General features: G+C 34.9%; 3 protein-coding genes across 5 annotated transcripts in view; 1 reads left to right on the top strand and 2 right to left on the bottom strand.

The window, feature by feature from the left end:
* The window catches only part of LOC116293259 (intermembrane lipid transfer protein VPS13C), a 68,699-nt gene extending 61,314 nt beyond the window's left edge, over positions 1–7,385 (bottom strand). For both annotated transcript variants that reach the window (XM_089037524.1, XM_089037525.1), the window contains exons 1-13: positions 6,967–7,385; positions 5,716–5,759; positions 5,561–5,603; positions 4,541–4,636; positions 4,055–4,159; positions 3,684–3,760; positions 2,702–2,740; positions 2,053–2,112; positions 1,570–1,629; positions 1,395–1,478; positions 912–969; positions 412–485; positions 20–73 (exon numbers count right to left, since the gene is read on the bottom strand). In XM_089037524.1, the coding sequence (XP_088893650.1) occupies positions 20–73; positions 412–485; positions 912–969; positions 1,395–1,478; positions 1,570–1,629; positions 2,053–2,112; positions 2,702–2,740; positions 3,684–3,760; positions 4,055–4,159; positions 4,541–4,636; positions 5,561–5,603; positions 5,716–5,759; positions 6,967–7,066 (894 nt within the window). In that variant the 5' untranslated portion in view covers positions 7,067–7,385. The remainder of the gene's footprint in view (positions 1–19; positions 74–411; positions 486–911; positions 970–1,394; positions 1,479–1,569; positions 1,630–2,052; positions 2,113–2,701; positions 2,741–3,683; positions 3,761–4,054; positions 4,160–4,540; positions 4,637–5,560; positions 5,604–5,715; positions 5,760–6,966) is intronic.
* A 1,004-nt stretch (positions 7,386–8,389) lies between these two features.
* LOC116293261 (uncharacterized) lies at positions 8,390–23,374 on the bottom strand. 2 transcript variants are annotated; one of them, XM_089037558.1, is made up of 9 exons: positions 23,197–23,374; positions 19,317–19,381; positions 18,227–18,313; positions 14,792–14,881; positions 14,003–14,031; positions 12,774–12,888; positions 11,121–11,588; positions 10,322–10,359; positions 8,390–9,834 (listed from the first exon to the last, which is right to left on the bottom strand). In XM_089037558.1, exons 1-9 carry the CDS (start codon positions 23,294–23,296, stop codon positions 9,687–9,689), a joined length of 1,140 nt encoding a protein of 379 aa, XP_088893684.1. In that variant the 5' UTR covers positions 23,297–23,374; the 3' UTR covers positions 8,390–9,686. The 2 variants fall into 2 exon arrangements, with proteins under 2 accessions (XP_088893684.1, XP_088893683.1); XM_089037557.1 differs by lacking the exon at positions 23,197–23,374 and adding an exon at positions 20,253–20,550.
* LOC116293260 (uncharacterized) overlaps positions 23,321–23,796 on the top strand; it is a 49,788-nt gene continuing 49,312 nt past the window's right edge. Inside the window, exon 1 of the mRNA XM_031700666.2 lies at positions 23,321–23,448. The gene's annotated coding sequence lies outside the window, so the exon portion shown is untranslated. The remainder of the gene's footprint in view (positions 23,449–23,796) is intronic.

The raw sequence follows: 23,796 nt of genomic DNA, 5'->3' as shown, positions 1-23,796 counted from the left end.
AATAACTGTTATAACTAACCTGTTTCTGTGACAAGGCTAATGCTAATTCCTGTTGTATCACCTCCACTAACAACTACAAAATAAATTTTAAAAAATGAATTTTAAATTAAACCTTAGAACAAGGTCCTAGAGAAGGAAGAGGGTGAACAAGGAGGAGAAAGGGGGGAAAATGCTAGCAACAATGCTAGGAGCAGGAGCACCAACAGCAGCAGTCACTGCAACGACAGCAGAAGCAGCAAAAACAACAGCAACAGCCACTTCAACAACTGCAGCAACAACAACAATGCTAGCAGCACCAACAATATTAACAAAAAAGCACCAGCAGCAAAAAAACAACAACAGCTACAACAACACAATAACAAATAACAGCACCAGCAGCAAAAACAACAACAAAAAGAGATCATTACATACCTTAGGAGTGTCAAGTTCAATAACTGATGACTGATCCAAAATAACATGACACTCGGCAGAAAGAGGATGCAAAACTGAAAAAAAGAAGAAAAGATCAATGATCATCCGTATCACAGATTGAAATGGAATGAAGAGAACACATAGAAATGAACACAGAGAAAACCCCTAATCAAGGGGAACACCTAATAATCCCAGAGGTGAGAGACAAGTCTACCAGTTTTGTCTGTAATCACAGAGTGGGACAATCACAAATGGAACCACAGATCCATGCTGGGTGAAAGCCCAAGATCGAATTGGGATTTTAGAAGTTGATTTTTGCGGAGGGAGGAAATCCGGAGAACCCGGAGAAAAACCCTCAAAGCACAGGAGAGAACCAACAAACAACTCTACTACATACGAAACCGAGCGCACAGCGGGGCTCGAAACTCGGGTCGCATTGGTGAGAGGCGGCGCATTAGCAGCGTACACCACCCGTGCTTCCCTTAAAGTGCACTACTTACTGAATTCATATTCTCCCTGAATGTTTCCTTTTCTTGAAATCCCATCCTTCATTTTCATCTGTAGTACAAAGAAAGACAGTAGCTGTTATTAATACAACTGATACAACAATCAAGAGTACTTTATAAACTAAAGAGAAGCATTTTTTAGTCAATATGTAAATATTCATATTTGCCCCCTGGACTCCCCATAATGCCTTAATTGTGGTTTAAGGTCCTGGTGGGGGGGTTACTACCACCCCAACTTGGGTAGGGGTGTGCCACCAGGACCTCAAAACCCTGACCCTATCCCAGACCTAAAAGCCGAAAAACCATACCCTATAGGGCGCCACATACCTGTGTAGCAAATATAGGGGAGTACCCCCCCTCCCCGGGTTTAAGGTAGTAGCCATGTTGTTGAAGTAGAGCTGATAGTCTGGCTGACATAACTATATGGGTGATTAAGCTTAATGCTGTAAGCTGCTTCAACTCCTTATAGATACTTACCTTCCAATCAGCCTTTCCAGAAAACAAACTACTTTGAGGAAGATTTGTGTTCCAGTAGACTGCTAGATTGTCCAGACTCGCAAGCTGTTAAATAAAGTCCATAGATTCATTAATGCGTTGTGACAAATTTTAAGAAAATTCAAATTAATTTCTAGGCTTTAATTGCCAAACAAACCTTATAAATAGTTGTTTCAGCTGCATCAACAATACAGGTCTGCCAATCTTGATCAGTAGTCTATTAAACACAATCATTGTTATAATATTAATAAAAATAGTTGTTTCTGCCGCATCAACAATACAGGTCTGCCAATCTTGATCCGTAGTCTATTAAACGCAATCATTATTATGATATTAATTAAAATAATATTTATGCCATACATCTCAATAAAAAAATACTTTCCCGCTATCAATGTTAGTAAAAATTAAAATATATTGTCTTGACTTGGCAGAATGTCTTTCCATTTCAGAACACTTGTCATTCCCTAGAGTACCATTTCTTTGTTTAACAGTTGCACATGAGGCAAACGAATATGGATACAACTCAATATTATAAGAATATTATACTCAAGAGAATGTATGTGACCAGTCTAAAATGGGAAAACATTACCTCCAAGTTAAAAGGGGTGTATATTGAAGTTGTAAGAAAAGTATAACTCACCTCTGCAGAAAGATTATTCAGCGTAAAACCAAAGGCAAAAGGACTGTTTGCCGATGTCACCTGATGGGAAAATGTGGCAGTTATGTAAAAATCCCAGTTATTAATGGTACCAACATTGCACACAATAGTCCTCAAAAAAATACAGACAAAGATACTGGTATTAGTATATGTATTGTAATAGGACTCCATGCTGTCCAATTAAGAAATAATTGGACGAGGAAAATTCCGAGGACTTCCAAAATTGGATGAGGCTGTCAGAGTCTGAATTTTTCGAGTCTAATTATTTCTTGATTGGGGAGCATGAAATCCCACTACCTATTGATTATATAGCTGCCTAATTAATCCCATATCAACAAGACCTGTCCAATTAAGAAAATAATTGGACGGTTACCCATATGTGATTAATGAGAAGCTGTATAAATAGGTACAGTAATTATAAAGTCCTGTTATCCCAAACCTCCTAGAGACCAAGAAAATTGTTTCAAAAAATAAATGAGGGTTTGAGGTGTTCAGGTGAGGGTAAAATTGGTAGGTTTTTGTAATGAAAATTGTTCAAAAACACTGTTAATATAACAAGTTCAAGAAGTTTTCTGAGGTATCCTGGGTTTGAGATAATGTAACTCCACTGTGGTGCACAAAATACTATTACCTTGTCTTCATATCGAAAGTGAATATTTTGGACTGTCACCTGTTATGAAAGAAATGAAAAACATCATTGTCAGTGACAGTGACCTAACAGGGTTCGTGTTGAGGTAACCACTTAAAATTCAAGGACTATTCAAGGAGTATGTACAAGGACCCAAAAATGAATTTTCAAGGAGTATGTTCAGCTAAATATGCCAAGGTTTTACACGGTGGTTGCATGGCCAACTTTCAGATTTTCCGATCTTTTTGACGAAATCTATTTCAAAACCATGCAAGTAATGATCAAAGCAAAAATTCAAGGAGTTTTTAAGGAGTTTCGCTAAAATCGTAAAATTCAAGAGCTTTTTAAGTGCCCTTGGAAACATGAATTAAATTCAAGGAGTTTTCAAGGAGTTTAAGGAGTAGCAGGAACCCTGCCTAACATAGGTAGGGTAGGGTGATGGACCATTCAACAATTTTTGGAGCTCGAAAAATTTGCTTGATGAAACAATGTTTCATATCTTGAATAAATTTTTCAAGCAACAAAAATCCCTTTGTTTTTAGCATTTTATATTTAATTTTGTAATGTGACATTCAGTAAATAGCCCTGTAAATAAAATCCCTAAATAACCATCCAACTCTTACCCTGAGCCAAGCGCCTAATAATATATATAAAAACATTATTATGCTGCAAATTATAAAATAACTGTAATTATTAATCTGGCATTCTGATTGGTTGGGAGCGCGTGCTTTTAATTATGAGAGTACACAGCATGCATACGCCCTTTGCATTTTATAAAAGAAATAAAAAACTTGCTTGCTGTGCTGTGTGCAGTTATAAAGCACTTGGGGAGTGGCAGATCACTTGATAAGTGTCGAGAAGCACTCTGCTACACGTTGCCCTTCTCCTAACACTTGAATCTCTTGTGTTCTGCCAATCCCCGCGTACTTTATAACTGCACACATCTTTTCTATTTCTTCAATATATCCAGGAAAGTACAGCTTACTTTGAGGTTTTTCACAACTTGTGCTATGAGTTTTTCAACAAATGATGAATCACTGCCATCTGTAGCTGTTGTCTCAGCTTAATGATAAGGAAGAAATAAGAAAAATTGAAACAGTTATATATAGAGGCATATAAAAAACATTTTAAAAATGTAACAGCCCGAAGCCAGCTTTGCATCGAAATGTATTGGTTTAATGTACAGAACCTATGCATAGAAGTAAACATAATAAAATATTATTATTTGGTTATACTTTTGAGCATTGCGCTGTAATGCCATCCTATATTGCGGGTTTGGAAGCAAATACATAGATGTGGCCTATGGTTTAGTGCCAATTATCCAAGAGGAAGAGGAAAAATTCTGTATTTTTCTACCTGGCGTATTGTCTTTTGCTTTTGCACTTTCTTCAATCTGTCTCAGTCGTTTCCTTTTGATGCTCACTTCAGCAGCTCTTGTCTTTTCTGCATCATAAGGTTTGTCTAGCAGAGATAAAACAAGGAAAAAATTATCCCCAAGCCATCCTTACTCTATGCATCTAAATACATGTATATCTTGACTAATGCATTTATCATTTCTGGGTGGGTCACTTAATGCTTGACAGGTTTTGCAACCCAATTGATAGGCCGCCCATAGGTCAAATTATAATTTTGAAATTAATTTTGGTAGTGGGAGAAAAAAATAGAGAAGCTTGAGGAAAAACCCTTGAAGTACAGATGAGAACCAACAATCAACTCTACTGACGTATGACACTAAGCCAATGGGCTTGAATTGAATCAGCTCACATTAGTGAGAGGCGGCAACTGTGCCTCCCAAAAACCTCCCTACTTAAATCATAGCTCCCTGAATGCTATACATCTTACCTTTGACAGGGCCAGCAATAAGGTAGACATTCTTAACGGAAATGTAACAAGGAGATGAATATAGATTTGTCCAGGGAATTGACAGAAAAATCTCTCCTGAAAATGATAAAAGAAATTCCCTAAGGTCTGATAGACAGCACTTTTAGTTTGTACATGTATGTTTTCCATTTCTAGACCATAAAAAAGAATGGCTAGCTAGTATGTAATCTTTATAAAATGCAATGACAATGGTTAAAAAAAATCAAGTGCCAACCCCCACCCCACCCCACCCCACCCCGTCCATTAACCTCCCTAGGAACTTAAACCCCTCCTCTTCTTCTAGGCACAACAGTAACGGCTAAGACCAACAATTCCTTCACCCATCTACTCCTCTTCAACTACTCAACAACTCCCTCAATTACCCACCACCCTGCTCATCACCCCCTCACCAACCCTTGCAAAAACTCCATCTACCCATCGCCCCTTCATTACCCTCTCAACTACCCACCATCCCACTCATCTATCCAACACCTCACCCTGTGAACCAACCACTCCTCTTGATCACCTACCCACCATCCTTCCTCACCTAATCACCCTCTCACTTATCTAACACCTCAACTCATGCACTTACTCACCACTTCCCTCAATCACCTACCCACCATCCTTCCTCACATACCTACCACTCCTTTATCACCCTCTCACCTGTCTAACACCTCAACTCATGTACCTACTCAACACTCCCCTCAATCACCTACCCACCATCCTTCCTCACATACCCATCCCCCCTCCATCATTCTCTAACCTATTTATAACCTCTACCTACAACCTTTTCAACTACCCACAACCCATTCCATCACATACGCATTATCCCTCCTCATGTTTCTATCAATCCCCCCTCTCTCCAACAAACTATTGCAAAAACCCCAGCTACCCACCACTTCCAGCTTCCGCCCATACCTCTTACTCGTCTTCCTTGCCAGCCCCCTCAACTACCCAACACCTATGTCAAGTCCAGTGCTTGCAATAGTATTCTACACTTACCAACATATCCATAGTTTACTTCCACAGGAAGATCAAATTCACGCTAAAAATACAAATTCAACAAATTTACAATTCATGTTTTTTGGCAATATTAATTTTTTTAAATATATTTAAACATATAATTGATCATCAAAAACAAGAAAAATGCAAATTACCAAAGCATCCTCTTTCAGCTCCAAAGATTTCAGAAAAGCTTGCCCTGCACACACAGAAAAAAAAATGAACAGTTTGAAATCAAAATCTTCAAAATTACTAATGTTCCTGTTCTAGAATTTTACCTTGCTTACAGTCAAACTACCTCAAGCGTGAACACGTAGAGGTCATTAATGACTTTATTTTTGGATTCTTGATTTCATTATTCGATTCGAACATTCATTATTGAAAACGAATCTTCAAAACCTGGCATATACAAAACCCAAGAATATATGCAACTGAAATGCAAAAACAACTTTTTGTGCAAGGAATATGGAATATACATGACTTACCTTCTGTTTGCGCTATAAACAAGAGCCTACAAGCGAAGTTAATCGAATTTTCAAATTATGATTATTTTTTGAATATTGAAGATTCGTTTTCATTAATGAATGTTCAAATCGAATAACGAAATCAAGAATCCAAAAATAAAGTCATTAATGATCTCTACGTGTTCACGCTTGAGGTGGTTTGACTGTAAGCTGATCTTAAATGTTATTTTCACCGTCGCTTATGCACTATTATTTTGAAATTATTTTCTCATTGCCTACATGCATGCGATGTTTTTCAGTATTTCAAGATGTCAAAAACTTTGCGCACAGCTTTAATCCATTTCATCCCATTGGAGGAAAATAAAAAGTAGAATAAATGGGAATAAAATTACAAACAAAATGGGAAAAAAGAACAGCGTGTATTTATTCCATTTGGTCTCAAAAAAACTAATTACATAATTTTATTTGAAATTAAAAGAAAAACTCCTAGGGAACGATACAGAGCTTAGTAATAATCACATGACTTTTAGGTGTGATGATATTATTCGTGTTTTAAAGCCAGCCATTAACTAAATTTATAATATTGAAATACTTGACAATGTTGGAATGAAAAAACTCCAAATATCCTGCGAAAAAAAAAGTATTTCCGAAAAATTCGTTTTCTGAAACCTATGGAATTATTTTTCTGTAATATTATGGATAAGGAAGCTAAACAAATAAAGACTTCGTTTACTTGACCTCTCAAAAGTAATACTCTTTTAAATTTATATAACCTGCTGTTTATAGCTACTTATTTCATGTAAATAGAACAAAAATGCCAACAAACTGAATCCATAGATACCTAAAGAGTTTCTCATTTGTAAGAAAAAAATATATAAACCACAAAATAAAGATATATTATTACAAATTACAAGAGATTAAGATAACATTTTCTTGTCTCACCACTCAAAATTTCCAACTCCAAGTTCGAAGTGTCCAAATCTTTGACGTATTTTCCAAGGAATTTATTCAAGACTGACACAACTACTTGCTTAAAGATCATTTTGCAGGTCCTAGAGCTATCCAGAAGATATTGTAGATGTTCTTGTTGTTAATATTTGAGGTAGGAATGACGAAAGATAAATCGGAAGTCAGTAGTTTTGAGTTTGAGCCACCCAGAGATAAATGCATGTCAGCGCCAAGACGAAATTATAAAGCTTCCACGAAGTTTCCTGGTAAAATCCTTTTAACAGCCATGAAAGTATATCATATGTGGAAGTGTAGGAGTTCAATTTTTACCAAACTTTTTCATTTTTACAGGAGAAAATGTTTTTTTATAAAAGGGTTTTCAGACAAAACGTTTACAAGATCTTTAGCCCATCGTCCAGATCCTTAGCTTCATCTAACAGCGATTTTGATTGGCTGTTTTTGGTTCACTTGTTCTCTTAGCCAATCATGATCGAGGTTAGATGATTTTCGCGTATATCTTTTATCTTTTGGGGTTTGCTTGGGTTGTTTTGATTTTAGATGTTATAATGTTTATTTAGACTGATCGACTTATAGACATTTGTTGATTATTTATGTCTAACGGGATTTGGATTAAGAAAATTCAGTTGTGTAAGAAAAATCTAAATTGTTTTATTTTGAATTGTTTTCGATCCAGATCTGTCCGCTTCCTTTCTATCTTTCCTCCCGCCCTCTGTCGTTAAGTGTGCCATCTATCCCCCCTCGCGCTATCTCATCGGATTCCTCCCTCTTTCCTTCTCCTGCCTACTCTTTCTATTTCACCCTGAATATAAATTAATGCGTATGATAATTCTTAATACATATGATATGGCAATTAACGGTTTAAACACTATGCGCCCATGCCTATTCATCGATGTCGCGACTCTAATTGTGCTCAATATGACCCACAATGCACTTCGGTCTTGGAATGACTACTGGCAATATGCAGTATTCAACCTCTTTGAAAATGGCTGTAGTTGCTTATATATTTTTTCAAGTTTTATAGTTTTTACTTTTCGTTTTCGAACAAAAGTTAGACAACTGAGAGGTTAATTATATTATTTACCCTTGTATTACGTAAAATAAAGATTTTTTAGAATAATTTAAAATGTGAAATTTTTTAAAAAAATCCAACATTAGAGTGCAAACAATTTATCCGTGAGACACTAATTACTAAATAGTACAAAATAGTGCTAATTAAACAATAGAAAACGATGGAATTTGCATGAAATTGTGCCATTTAGTATCAATAAAGTTTTACGGTTTTATTGTTTGCACTTTATATATTTTGATTGACAAATACAAAACCCGTCCCCACACACCCCTCCCCCCAAAAAACAAAGTCAACAACTAAAAGCTGTTGCAGTAGACATTCCAAAAGCATGTTGTAGTTGCTTTAATATGATTGACAAAAATACAAAAATAATAATAATAAACTCTCACGAATTTACAAACATACATTTTCTCGATCTATCAAAATAAATATGTTTAAGTTCTATAATTAGTTCGAATCGCTATACCAACGCGAACCTAAACATGAAATCACAAGTAATATTATTTACAATCATTTTCTAAACATGAAATCACAATTAATATTATTCACAATCATTTTCTTGATATAAACACCTTGAACAAAATCTCAACTTGGAGGAGTCAAAACAATAAGAAGAAAATTAACATCAAAAAAGCTTCCATACTCGAGAGATGAGAAGATATAACTAGCTAAAAACTAGTGTGAGCTGCGTCGGTGTTTCTAATGAAACAGTAATGATGAAAAGGTAAATTGTACACCGTGAAAAGATGAAAAAGCTTGCTGACGTTTCGGACGCTAGTCCTTCGTCGGAGTCGGAGATGGGACTTTTTTTTGACATGCAGATTGGGAATGAACTACTTCGACGATATACGGCGGCCATCTTGCCAGGGGGCAAAACTAAACAAAGATGACTGAAAATATAAAGACATTCGTGTGTTTGTCTTTCTTTTATGGGTAAAGGTGATCGAGGTGCCATCTTTTTCCCCATCTTATGTTGTATTCTCTTGTGGTGAGCTATAAATATCAATTGATGTCAATACTGTAACACAGATTTATTTGCCCTCCTGGCACCCATAATGCCTTGCAATCCAAGATGGCCGCCGTGTCGTCGATGTAAGTCTACTTAATCATAGCTTGATCATATAATGAGTGTCATAGGCTTTTTAGTCACTGGTTATTCTAAAAACAAGGACGATTTATTTTATCTTATTTTCATTTGACTTAATAGATCTTTTCCGAATTCGCTTGTAACAATGGTTTAAATGGTTGGACTTCCTGATAAAAACAGAAAACGTATGACCACATTAAGTCCAACCAAGATTAGATTGTAGCCATCGTTTCATATATTACTCAAGTTTAATAGGGTCTGTTGACCCAGCGACTAGACATTATTAACGCTCCAATTTTATCATGTAATAAGGTGCTAAAGGCGTTGCAACATTGCGCGCAATACGCGCAATATTGGAGGCAATGTTGCTAATTTTGGATCGTCGCGTGTGACGAATTGCGTCGTGTGACAAGGCTCGCAACATCGATAGCCTGTAACACTGCGCACGTGTATCCGTAGCTTCAGACGCGTGGAAAACGCCTATATATTACTTTCTCGTTACCCCCTTGTAAACCACTTCTTTTTTGTTGACGGGTTTCACATTAACAGATCTTCATGTGAATGTGATTTCATTAGATCCATTGCTGTCCGCTCATTGGCCATGAGTGTCTTGACGTCGTCATGGAAATCGCTTCTTCGGACAGGGGTTTCGAACAGGTTGCTGCTTGAGCGGGATTTGGCAAGCCTGGATCGGCAAAGGGAACATTAAATTCTAAAACATTAGATTCTATTCTTGGGGTGCAACCACATGACTCAAAGCCCCTGTTGGTTGATCTAATAATAGAAGCTATAAATGAAGAATGCTTTGTTGTCGTCAACCAACATGGCGGCTATGACATAACCTGAATAATGGATTGCATTGGTCATGACTAGAATCATGTATTGTCGTGACACTAATCATGGAGTGTAAAGGGATAGTAAAATATTTCCAGTGCCTACGATACACATGAATATACAATGAGATATGGAAAAGCCTAAAATGGCTGCTGTCCACAGGAGCTAGTGGACAGCGGTATATTCACGGGTACCGCAGCCGGCGCGCACCACATCGCGATGGTGGTGGAGGAAGGGGAGGGGTGTGGATCAAAATATGACAAATTTGAATAACTTTACCCTTCAACAAGCGCTGCAGTAATATATACATAACGCTTTATTAGTAGTAGGTAACTTACTGTGTAAACTCGTTATCAAAGTCATCTACGGCCAGATCCTACAAAATATTGATCAATGATCTTGAATTGTATAAAACACAAGTAAGAGAAAAATTTCAATTCGAATATCCCATCCTCTTGTCTATCCCTCTTCCCTTGAAGGTGCTACTCTGACGAAAATCGCTCAAACTTGGATTCAGCTGAAACTTCCTAAGAATATCCCAAAATATAAATTATAGTCACAAGTAATGTGAAATAAGCACATTAGCCACCCTTTGGGTTAACTTCATAGGAATAAAATAAATTAAGGATTTATATACAAAGAAATATATGTAGCAATGTTTGATGTTGAGTGTATGACGTCACAGACTCCAAAAAATAATCGTAAAAATGTCATACTTTCGTCCTGAATGTCGAGAAAACACTTCATACAGTGATTATTGGACCTTTAAAGAGTATTCTTAGGAAGTTTCAGCTGAATCCAAGTTTGAGCGATTTTCGTCAGAGTATAGCACTTTAAAAGGTTTACTTTCTTTTCCTATATTTTTTTCTTTTCCTCTTCTCCCCTCGACTCTCTAGAAACCCTTATCTCAATCCCTTTCAGTTCAGACCACTTGTCATTCCCTAGAATATATATATCATGTCTTTTTCACAGTTACGCATGAGAAGACGCATGAATATGGATACAACTCAAACAAATAACCTTATTCTCAAGATCTAGAGAATGACAAGTGGTCGGAAATGAGTAAACATTACGCCAAGGTAAAGAGTTCTATTATCGATCTCCGAAAATAAAGTTGACGTTCCCATGACTACATACCAACGCCTTCATTCTACTGGCAGATTCATTTACTGAGCCTGATGACAACGCACCGAGGAATTCATCTCCGGTAACCTTAATACAAGGTTGGCTCCTGCCATTGTCATCACACGAATATCCCGACATCTTGGCTTGTGAAAATGGATTCGTACTTGAGCTTGAAAAGTCAACTTTTTGAAAAGGATTTCCCGAATCAGGCAACAAACTATTGTTATTTTTAAGTAGGCTTTCAGTTTCGAAGGAAGGATTTTTTTCAAGAGTAGGATCTTGAGATTTCGTTTCATTAGACATCGAGGATGATTGACTTAGAGATAAAAGCGAAATTGGTTTTTCTTTCTCTGAAGATTTTTGCTCTTTCTCTGGACTGATTTCATGAAGTACTTGTGTCATCTTCACTTGATTTGCTTCTTCATATGATTCATATGCTGTCGAGAATGCATCCGCTACGGTTAGAGATATTGCTTGAGCCTGAAAAAAAAAACCAGGATTTGAAATACTTATATAAATCCGTGTATGCCAAATTTCCGTGTGTCAGATTTGCTTGAATGATAAAAACACTCCAAGGTTTTCATAACTCAAAGCCTTCGCCGGAACAACGTATTGTTTTTTAAAGGACATTTTGAGATATGTTTTTATTCGAAAACCAAGTATTGAGCTCAGCCACTGTTGATTAAGCTTTTGCTGTCACAATACAAGGGGGTTTACATTTCAAAACGTAAACCTGTCCACTGTCCACTCAATACTTAATACATTTTCTACGTGGCCCCCCCCCCCCCCCTGCCCCGCCATATTCAGTAAAAGGGTCAATTGAACGGATGTCGCTGGCTGACCTCAGAATTGCCTGGGGAGGCTACCGCAATTGGATTTTTCACCGCTGATGTGTGATGGGTTTTCAACAAGTGCTGATGTTACAGCGCAGAATCATCTTGATCGCGACGAAGTATAGGATAAGTTTAGGTCGACGTCAATCAAGGCGTTTTCCACGGCATTCCAAAGGCGCGCATGCGTCCTGTTAACTTTATGCATGTTTTCCTTCATGTCATGGAAACACTTGATTGACGTTCATCAAAAGTCGATCGCGACAGCAAATTGTACGATTTAGAGCGACGTGTACTTGTGGGCCGGGAAGCAGTGCAAGCATCGCATGCCCACGGTTAACAGTCGTTCATATCGGCCGAAGGACCTTTGGGTGTCAAACAATAGAACGAATAGAACGAATAATAATAATAATAAATAATAATAATAATAATAATAATAATAATTTTTTATTTAGCGTCAATCCGTTAAGTCCAACAACGCTTTACAAAAAGATATACATCAATTATAAACAATTTCTAAGACATTTCGCAACAAGAAAACATTTAAAATATATATTTAGATAAATGATATAAACTATTAAAAACTATTGCATTGAAAAATTCATTTCATTAAACATTAAAATGCATTATAAATTTAATACTATCAAAATCTTATTAATAAACAAATAATATATATATATATATATATATATATATATATATCTAAAATTAACTATGTTACTTCCTCGTTCTATTGTTTTATAATCCAATAAGTCCTTTCGGCCGATGTGAATGAGTGCTACTAACCCAGGCTCACGGACCGCGGCAAAAAAATCGATGAAAACATGATACATACCATGGACTCCTTGCTGCATAGCATCGCATGGCAATTGAGCACCTTGCTTTTTGGTTCTCTCGAGATGAATGCAAAGATTTTAGGATAATTTGGGTCGGCAGTGCAGTAAGATATCCTATTTTAAGAAGAAAAATAAATTAATAATATCTTAAATGATTTTGATTGAAGAAGTGAATACATGCATCAAGAATTCCGCGCTATTGCTCTTAGCACCAAAAAGCGGGATCATAGGTCGTAAAAATTGCTATATTTCAATAGTATATTACCAAATTATGGCAAATTGTACAACCAATGATCCCACTTTTTGACCTCTTGAGCACGCGCTTAGTAGCGCGGAACAAGAGAATATAAACAAATGATATCATTGGATGATTTTTTTAGAATAGGTTCTAAAAATAGCATCAAAGTGTGCACATGATGGGGCACGGGGATTCCTTCTCTTAGTTCATTTTCTCTCGCGCGGAACTCGTGATGCAACTAATAAACCTAGCCGGCCTCTTTATCTTGGGTTTATTGATTTCCCATTTCAGACCACGTGTCATTCTCTTGAAAATAATATTCTGTTTGAGTTGTATCCATATTCATGCGCCTTCCCATGCGCAATCGTCAAACAAAGAATTGATGCTCTAGGGAATGACACGTGGTCTGAAGTGGAAATGATTAGGCCCATGGTAAAGTGGTCTATCGAAAATGCAGAAACCCGGACTTTTTGATATCGTTATTTGTAGTTTTAAAATGAAATGGATTTTTTTAGCGTTTTTCTCTTAGGATTTGTGAGTTGTGCGCTTCCTGTTTGCCTTGGTTACAAGTTGTCCAAGTCACTTTCGCGCCAAAAACACTTACGTCCGCGGTATTTTAGACATAATTTCTTTGGTATATAAGAAAACAATTCAGTCATTATAGATCAAACTTTAGATGTGTTTAGATCGTTTAAATGAAGTTCAAAAGTAAAATATACAATTATATAAAATGGAAATGAGTTTAGGAAGAGAGCTTTCAACATTCGCCACCCCCTCTACGTCACTACAGGGGTAGTGTCATCCGCCTTAAGAAATCATCGCTCCAGGCTCGAAAGTCTTATAAAAACAGAGACGCTACTGAATTCTAGGAGTCGTACTGATAAGAAGACCTATCTTCAAGGCGGCAATTTTTTTAAATTTTTGTTGGAGGTACAAGGTATCTTTAATAATGGCACATCAACATTCGACAAATGTTGGACTAATACTTACCTATAAATTGGTATTTCCATTAAAGAAACCTAAAAACGAAAAAATTACAGTAATATTTATATATTGAAATTTTGAATTGTGTTAGTGCAACGTAAACTTAAAATCCTACATGAATTTATAAGGATTCAAACAAGGCTATTAACAGTGTCTTATATTTCTCTCCAAACTGCAGTCAAATAGTGACTGTTTTATCCACGTCCTGGACACGTGGGGAGTGTTGGCTCCAAACTCCGTCCGCGCGCTTCCACAGGAATTTTATAACTGAGTCTGGTGGAAAAAAGGGACTGTTTGCAGTCTATAGATCCAAGCACATGCAACCATGTTTTCGTAAACCCGCGCAAAATTAATCGATAATACGATAACCATTCTTATATGGGAAGGCATTTTAATGTTACGGCATGTCGTACCTTATACGTGCTGTACGTCCCGAAGTACGAAAACCATTCTTATGCGAAGCCATTACAATAATACGGCATGTCGTACTTTATACGTGCTGTAAGTCAGTATTGTATGTTTCCCACTCATACGAAAACCATTCTTATGCGAAGCCATTTCAGTGTTATAGAGGCTTTGCACCACCACGTGATGGCAGCCATGACAGAGGAGGTACAACACTTTTTCCCCTGGGAAACTAAGTTCTTTCTCATGTAAATCAGATTAGACCAGATTCCATTGTTCCTGACTCCTGTCATGGCTATCATCACGTGATGGCGCAAAGCCTCTATAGAATGTCATACCGCGTCATGCTGAAAGTTAGTACAAATGTTTATTACCCAGGAACCAACTTACTTTAGTAATCATATCTTCAATGGTCACACGTTTGGTCGTGACAGTAAGAAGAACTTTTTGTAAATGACTTTCTTCTTTTGTCTTCTTAATCTTAATTAAAGAATAATAATAATAAGGAATGACCATTCGCCATTCGTGGAAGGAGGGGAAGGGAAGGTCAGAAATGTGAGAAAAAACGGGGGAAAAGAAGATATAAGAATAAAAATATATGCATGGCAGTCCAGCTGGCCTTCCTTCTGGAAGCTATGTTTTTACATCCCCCCCACCCACATTCCCCAAGATTCCCTCCCCATATGAACCGGCAAAAATTTTGAGGCACCCTCCATCCCGGCAGTCAGATTAAAAAAGCCAATTTTGTCAATTTTTACATATAAATTAAATATTTTGATCCTTAGCAAAAATGTGCTTTTAAAAATGTGGCTCGATGCATGTGGCGATGATAAGATAACATAGCTATTGTTTTGCAGTGGAATTAGACTATATACAAAGATAGCGTTGTACACCAAATACTGTTTTCTTTAGCGTTTCCTCTCTGATCGAAAAGTTCCTAATTTTAATTTTTCGGCATGATATTATGGTATTCCATTTTGACACGAGGAATCCCTAATGAAAAAAGTAGCAACGAAAAAAGAAAAAAAAATAGAAAAAAAAAAAAGGAAAAGATAAGGTATGGTAAGGGGGAAAAAAGCGAAAATATATGAAGAAAAAAAAACAAACAAAAAAAACAATGAATCAGATCCTACAAAAACGTCCGCAAATTTTTAATAGCTTTTAATATTTTATCCGTTCCATTTTAACTAGAAGACGGCAAGTAAAAATATTGGAAAAGTAAAGGGAAAGATAAGAAAAAGGAAAAGAATGATGTATTCTACACAATTTCCTCGTTGCTCGCCAAATACGTTCGCTATTTTTCAACAGCTTTTCAAAAGTGCATCATTTTGCTTCATGATGGTATCAAGTTTCCATCCTCTGATTTACAAGTGTATTTTATTAAACTCGTATTTATGTATTTATTTATTTTATACATGAACAAATGTAGGTAGATATTTGTTTTGAGGGGGGAGGGGGTATAGGGACCTAACTCTGTATATTTCCTTGAGAGACCGAGCACGCGTGCGTTGTTTCCCGCCATAAAAACGTCCGCCATTTTTAGTTTTTTAAAAATACTTTTATCTGTTTTTTTTCTCAATTCACCAAAACTAAGTTCATTATTGATTCAACTAAACAATGGTAAGTATTTACTAAAAGTTCAAACCTTAAAAATATAAACTTTTAATCTCTTCTGAGCTGTTTAAGTTTTCTTTGGAAGTTCCGTGAATAAGGACATAAAAAAAGAAAGTAAGCCGAAAAGCCGGTCGCGTCTGTATTTTATACCTATAATTATACAGGCTTTAGGAAGGTCCGTGTACCTTCCGGCCATTTGATTTTTAAAAATAAGAAAATTGAATTTCGTTCACCAATTTTTTTGATTTTGTTGTTTTGAGAGTAAGAAATTACCAAAAATAGCATTTTTTTAATTTTTGATAATAAGAAATTAGCTTTTTTTGATTGAAATCTAAAAACTGAAATCAATTTTCAATTTTCAAAAAAACAAAAATTGAATCGTACAAAATTTACTCTAACGGGGGAGGGGTAAGACAAGTCGTGACTCTGTCCCAGGACCTTATCTGACAATGCATAATGTGCATTCTGATTAAAAATGGCCGCACTGTTGTCAAACAGAGGTGTCATTCGTATGTTTTACTATTTGGCATTAATCTTGGAAAGTTTTTCGTGGATTTTAAACACAGCTGGAACCGAAATAGTTGGCACAATGTAATTCAACGCTGGAACCTGAATATTCTGCCAAACGTTATAATCGTCTCGATGGTTCGGTGAAAGGAAAGGCTTGGTTTTTAACAGATTTTTGTATTATATGTCATTGGCCGGCGAGATACAGCATTGGAGATGCTTCAAGCAAGAATCAAAGCATTTTTTAAAGAGTATAATCGTTGGATTTGGCTTTTTTTGTGTGGGTTTATTTGGAGTATTAGCCAATTTTCAAATCACATAGTACATCAACATTATAATACCCTTAGCCATGAAGCAGGATTTCGTTTTCATGAATCCCTTTGAGTCTTGGTAGATTGATTAGGATGTACTGCATAAAGTTGTAGTACTACTGTAGTAAATGCTAATGAATTTTTTTAAGCATTTTGATATATACCTGTTGCGTTCTTGCCTTGTAAGCTTATATTTCCACACAGTTAATCCAAAATTATTAGCAATAAAAAGGAAATTGTTGTTGTTATAATTTGTCTTGTCTTGTCTTGCGTAAGCTTACTCCAAATAAACCCACACAAAAAAAAGCCAAATCCAACGATTATACTCTTTAAAAAATGCTTTGATTCTTGCTTGAAGCATCTCCAATGCTGCATCTCGCCGGCCAATGACATATAATACAAAAATCTGTTAAAAACCAAGCCTTTCCTTTCACCGAACCATCGAGACGATTATAACGTTTGGCAGAATATTCAGGTTCCAGCGTTGAATTACATTGTGCCAACTATTTCGGTTCCAGCTGTGTTTAAAATCCACGAAAAACTTTCCAAGATTAATGCCAAATAGTAAAACATACGAATGACACCTCTGTTTGACAACAGTGCGGCCATTTTTAATCAGAATGCACATTATGCATTGTCAGATAAGGTCCTGGGACAGAGTCACGACTTGTCTTACCCCTCCCCCGTTAGAGTAAATTTTGTACGATTCAATTTTTGTTTTTTTGAAAATTGAAAATTGATTTCAGTTTTTAGATTTCAATCAAAAAAAGCTAATTTCTTATTATCAAAAATTTAAAAAATGCTATTTTTGGTAATTTCTTACTCTCAAAACAATAAAATCAAAAAAATTGGTGAACGAAATTCAATTTTCTTATTTTTAAAAATCAAATGGCCGGAAGGTACACGGACCTAGGAAGTACTTTTTCCTTGGAATACTAAGACTGGATAAGCCGATATTAATATCTAGTATCTTTGCATGACTTAAATAATATCTGAAGTTGAATGAATAGTTGATTAAAATAGAATCCAAAATGCCGACACTAAATGCTTTAAAAGACCTCTAAAAGAGGTATCAAGGAAAATGTCATCGTTTAACCATAGCTAACCGTTCTTAACAAAGAAATAACAGTTCAATGTCAAAATGTCCATTATTCCAGTTTAAAATTATAATTAGAAATATCACCCCTTCAAATAATTTTCAGAAAAATGTCATTGCAAAATTTTGGCTACCGCGAATACTGAGAAAAGTCCGGATAGGAACAGAAACCCGTCCTTTTTTCATAAAATATGCATAAAGACTTTAGTTTAAAACTGTCTGCACGTCAACAAACTGAGACATAATGAAGAACGAGTGGCTATTAGTTACAAGAGCTTTCTAAGTCATATTAAGTACCTTCTTTGTATTTTCAACAATCTGTTTGACCGCCTCATCAGTACATCCTATTCCTTGAGCTTTAAACACTTGACAAGAGCCCAGCCACTGGAAGTGTATAGAATAAAAAAAATCAGTTTATTAGCCGTTGGATTATAAACAACATCTTGAACTATTAGCATAAATACTATTCCTATAAGATATCCAATAACGAAGCTTAAGAAATTGATAATGATAAAAATATAATTATATATATATATATATATATATTAATATATATATACAGCGATATGCAGAAAGTCTGATCCTTTTGTATATAAACAAAAGTATATCAAAAGTATGTTAGAAATTATGGGATACCATCTCTGATATTTTTTTCAGAAAGCCCTAGTGATAGGCATCCCGAAAAAAATATCACCGATGATAATCCATAATTTCTGATATACTTTTGATATACTCGTATATAAGTACAAAAGGATCAGAATTTCTGTATATCACTATATCCATAATTTCTGATATACTTTTGATATACTCGTATATAAGTACAAAAGGATCAGAATTTCTGTATATCACTATAAATAATATATATACACTTGATTACAGAAACGTTGTAGTATACATTTATGCATTTATACAAATAGCTAATGAGATGCATATTGCAATTTTACTTTTTTAACCCTCAAAACCAATTAATTTATAATCTGTAGGATGTAAAAGAGAATAATATATTTTGACATTCATTGAATGAGACAAATAATCAATAAAGCGAGTTTTCTGTTTTGCATATCATTAAATATACTGAATAAATTAGGTATTTGTATAAATGTATACTACAACCTTTCTGCAATCGAGTATATATATATATATATCAATATATATATATGTATTAATACTTATAAGAAAATATTATTGTATATATATATGATGTATTAGTCATCTCTTTCTATGTGCACCTGCATTCCAACTTTTTTTTATAGCATTATAAACTTTATAATTTGCTATTTTCTTTTAAAATCCCTACATATTACTAATAGCATGGAAGAATTAAGTTCCCCCACCCCCCCCCCCCCCCCCAATCCACTACAAAATTGTTTTCCCTTTTAAACATTACCTTGACATAAAAGGGTACACCATCAAGCAACGGTTCAGGTTCATGCAACCAGTCTTCCCTCAGCTCTGAATAATTAGCACATTATCATTCATTAAACAGTGTATAACACACACAACAACTTTCTTAATTAACAGAAAAACAAACATCAAATAAAAAACCCACGCTGTAAAAACATAAGCAATTTTAAAAAATAGTTATCTCAACAACCAAAAACTGTATGCATATAACACACACAACAACTTTCTTAATTAACAGGAAAACAAACATCAAATGAAAAACACACGCAGTAAAAACATACGCAATTTTAAAATAATAGTTATCTCAGCAACCAAAAACTGTATGTAAATTGAATTATAGCTTGAGCTGTCAGTGACAGTAAATAATAACAGTGATATTTAACAATAAGCCAAAAACCAAGTTAAAAGTCCAATATAGTAATAAATGTCACAGTAATATATGTCATATAAATTTCAATAGCAATTCTGCCAATATATTGTTGCTTTCTTTAAATTAACATATTAGAAAAATCATTTTCTTAATGTCTACGAATTCAACATTTTTGGTATAGGAAAAAAAATCAGATCTATATAATCAAAAAATGTACATTTTAAAAGCAATTGACACCTATACAGCCTATATGAAAAAAAGTCAATAAGGACTGAGAAAACACTATATTTTTAAAGCTTAGTAGTAAAAAAATAAAAACAAAAGCCTTTAAAAATGATATTAAAAACTTTACATGATTTGCTCACAATATACAAGCAAAATAGATATTAGAAAAATATATTCTAAAGCGTGAAAAATTTTTCAATGCAATTAATAAAGAATAAGTCTTTTTCATAAATAGGAAACATAAAATAAATGAATATCAATTTACAAAATAAAAATCCTTCTAGGAAATTAAACAACACAAATTAATTCAAAATAATATTTTACCTTGGTAGCAAATAAATGGTCTGAAATACAAAAGCATATTCATAGCTCTGGTTTTAAGACCTTGCAGTCTATTTTTTCTTGATTTTCGTCTGCTATGTCTGCCAAAACAGACTTCCTCCTCATTTTCAATTTTCAATTCTCTTAGCCTTTCGAATCCACGATTTTTCTTGAAAAACAGTTTCATCTTGAAAAATTGAAGCCCAGGCCTTATTATATAGAATAAATGTATACACAGCAAAAATGTAGTTGCTTCAAACTGTCGAATGATAAGCTCCGGAGTTCTTATCTGAGAACGACCAAAGCACATTGAAATAATGGTGTTAAAAACATGAATATTAATAGGTGTAGGCTGTGTGAAAACCATCTGCTTTTTTAAAAGGCTTCTATTATAGTGACATCTAAAGCTCCTACATTTTTATCACTTGTACTGTCTCCAATTGGTCAATGAGTATAAAGAAGTATAAAGATTAAAATTCCAATTAATTACCATCGAAATAGCATGTAAATCATCATGTTCAAAGGTCAGCCAATTGGCCATTATTGTGTGAACCTATACCAAGAAAAACATGCAAATCAAGCTCCATAATTGATACAGAAATAGTTATTTATAGACCAATTATAATACGGTAACAAATAAGTGAATAATATGTGACATTTAAATGTAAATATGCATTATCTTTTTATAGTTACACTATCATAGTATTTTTTCATTTAATATTTTTCCTGTCTGTATTTTATTCTTTTATTCAGCTCAAATAGATTAAGACAGCTAATGCAAACATATTGTCATTTTAATATTTTTGGGCAATTTTACAGCCTGTTTCATGTTTCAGACGTCTGGAGCTTTAGCTCCTGTCAATCAAAGATACTACTGACCTAGGGTACCCAGGGGTAATGATCAACATAATTTTATCCATGGCTGCCTGAGGATGCACCGTCCATGTAATAATTGAATTTATTCCTAAAAAAATTTTTTAAATTATATCTTCATTTTTTATATCTTCCTTAGACAAATATTTTTTAACTTTAAGAAAAAAATTTAACAAGATTGTGCAAAACATTTTACAAGAAAAACCCCTCATTTTTCTTGCAAAGTGCCAAATTTTTCCAATTCAAAAACTGGGATTGCTTTATTTGTCCTTATTTTCTATTTTTTTCTTCCCTTTTTGAATTAAAAAATATAGGGTACCCACCTTGCTTCCACAACTATGTCAAAAATCCACTTGAAGAAGTGCAATGACTCTTCAAAAAATTAGTCCTTTGGGCTATTCGTTCGTTTTATCTAATGATTGACTTTCGATTTTTTGTAGATTTCTCTTTTTCGCATTTATAATAAGAATTTTCGAGAATTTAAAAAAAATTGAACAACTTTAGAGGGCAAAACATCCTGCATAGAAGGAGGAAAAGGGCGCCATTACCTCAAAGTTTTGATGGAATTTGAGTTGTTTCATTTGCATATTCTTGCTTAGACTTAGACTGATTCCATTCGCGAGCGAAAACTACGAGTTATGGAATCAGTCTAGCTTAGGCTCGATCGCATCCCAAAAAAAATGGAAAAAAGATCTAAGTCATATCTATTTTCATGGGAATATCAAACTATAAATGAAACAAAATAATAAACAAATTTAATTGAAATAATAATCTAATCATTAAACCTGTTGTAATTATAGACATATAGACCCCCTACGAGGTTCTGCTCTTGGGGTTAATATGAAAACAAATGTTTAAATAAAAATAAATAAAAATAACTGAAATAATATCTGATTCAATACTCTATCTTTCTCTCTATATTCTCCCTTTTATTGAAAACATAAATAACCATAAATGAACGAAAATGATTAAAAAAATCGTGCAGCTATCCTGGTTGCTGAAATATTTTCATTAAGTAAAGCATGCACGTCAATGAACCATTTACCGGGATTAGTTTGATACATCTAATATGGCAAAACAGTTTTGGGATATTGTAATTTTCTAAAATATGCTCCAAAAGGATAAACGATTTTGTTTTCAGGTGGCGTGTGTTTACTGAATTTATATCGCTTAGCTGGTGTTTGTATTCATATTTTACTCCCAACGGGTAAATAACGCAAATATATACATATATATAGCACGCCCAAAGCCTAATTATTTTGTTAAAATCTTATCTTAAAATATTTTATGCTGCGAGTTATACTTAAGAACAAACAGAAACGTTTTCTTCGATATCGATGCTATAACATCTATGCAAAAATAATTTTGGAAGAAATACTCTTCTAAAAGAGTAACACCAAATTGTAATCGAAACTGTTAAAAAAAATAATAATAATTCCACGAGTCGATTGTTAATGCAATTGAATTGCAAAGGTTGAAATACAAAGTCGAAAACCACACGGGATGTTTGAATACAATGAAACCTTTCCGATGACAAAGAAAAATAATTTTATTGTCGAGCGGAAAAAAACTATATATTGGTCTACACGAAACCTTTTAATATCGAGCGCTGTCAAAAACCAGCTTCCGTGTGTAAACAATACGTCGCCTAAAGAAACCCTATTAAATGAAAAAATAATCACACATTCAGAGAGAGCTTCACACTACTAAACACAATTTCTACGAATGAAACTTAAATATTAACCAATATCACCGTCTATAACCATAGAATAATATCAAGCTTTAGTTGTCAGAACACAGGTCAGTATTCCGCTATAAAATTTACCACCTGGAAGAGAGAATTACCGCCAAAGCTTCGAGGCCTTTTCAAAATTAATTGCATCTGCCAAGCGAGTGGGACTCAAATCAACCACTGAAACGTTTATTGACATCGATAGATTGATTTAACATCATCAATATCGCTTCGAAGGCAACTGATCTATGAAAATATTACTCGTTTTAAGTTATGTTGACTTTATGCTAAGTTTAGATTCATTGCAAGGGATACTTGTAGATTATTGTAGTCTATCATTACCTTGATGATGGTTCAAGTTGTCATATTGCTTAGTGATCTTTTTTCTTATGACTTGTGGGCTTCTTTTGACTTTTTCCGCCACAGTCTTCAAGGAATGCATTGTGTCAAGAAATCCCTGCTCAAGAAAATACAGAGTATATCCGGCTACGGGCCTTGTCAAGTGGAAACTGAGAGTAAGAGTGACCTTTATACGATAATCCGTGGGTAACGAGGAGAAACTGGTAACTAAGGAAAACCGGAAACGGAAATCAGGTGAGCTAGAATTATTATGACTGTAGGACTGTATAAGTGATTGATGCTTGACCAATCCCAAGAACATAGTTCTTTTCTGGGATAGCGAAACATGGTGCATTGTTGAGCTTCGGTACAAACATCTTTTGTTCATCATGCCTTATGTGGTCTTGTTTGTATCCAAGCTAGACCCCAATGCATCCTGTTTATCGAACTCAGAAAAGGCCTTTGTCAGCCATGTTGGTGGTATTATCAAAGGCAGCTAATGCTAAACCTTTCGTTACTGCTACCAACTTGTCCACGAAGAATAGCTGCTTTGCACTCATTCCCAGAGACCTTAAAATATCAAAAGACACGGCGGCGATGTTG

This window comes from Actinia tenebrosa, unplaced genomic scaffold (assembly GCF_029948245.1).
Source record: "Actinia tenebrosa isolate PJP-AT-01 unplaced genomic scaffold, QUT_ActTen_1.0 PGA_scaffold5__44_contigs__length_20552954, whole genome shotgun sequence".
NCBI lineage: Eukaryota > Metazoa > Cnidaria > Anthozoa > Actiniaria > Actiniidae > Actinia > Actinia tenebrosa.
This window is presented reverse-complemented; position numbering and strand designations above follow the sequence as displayed.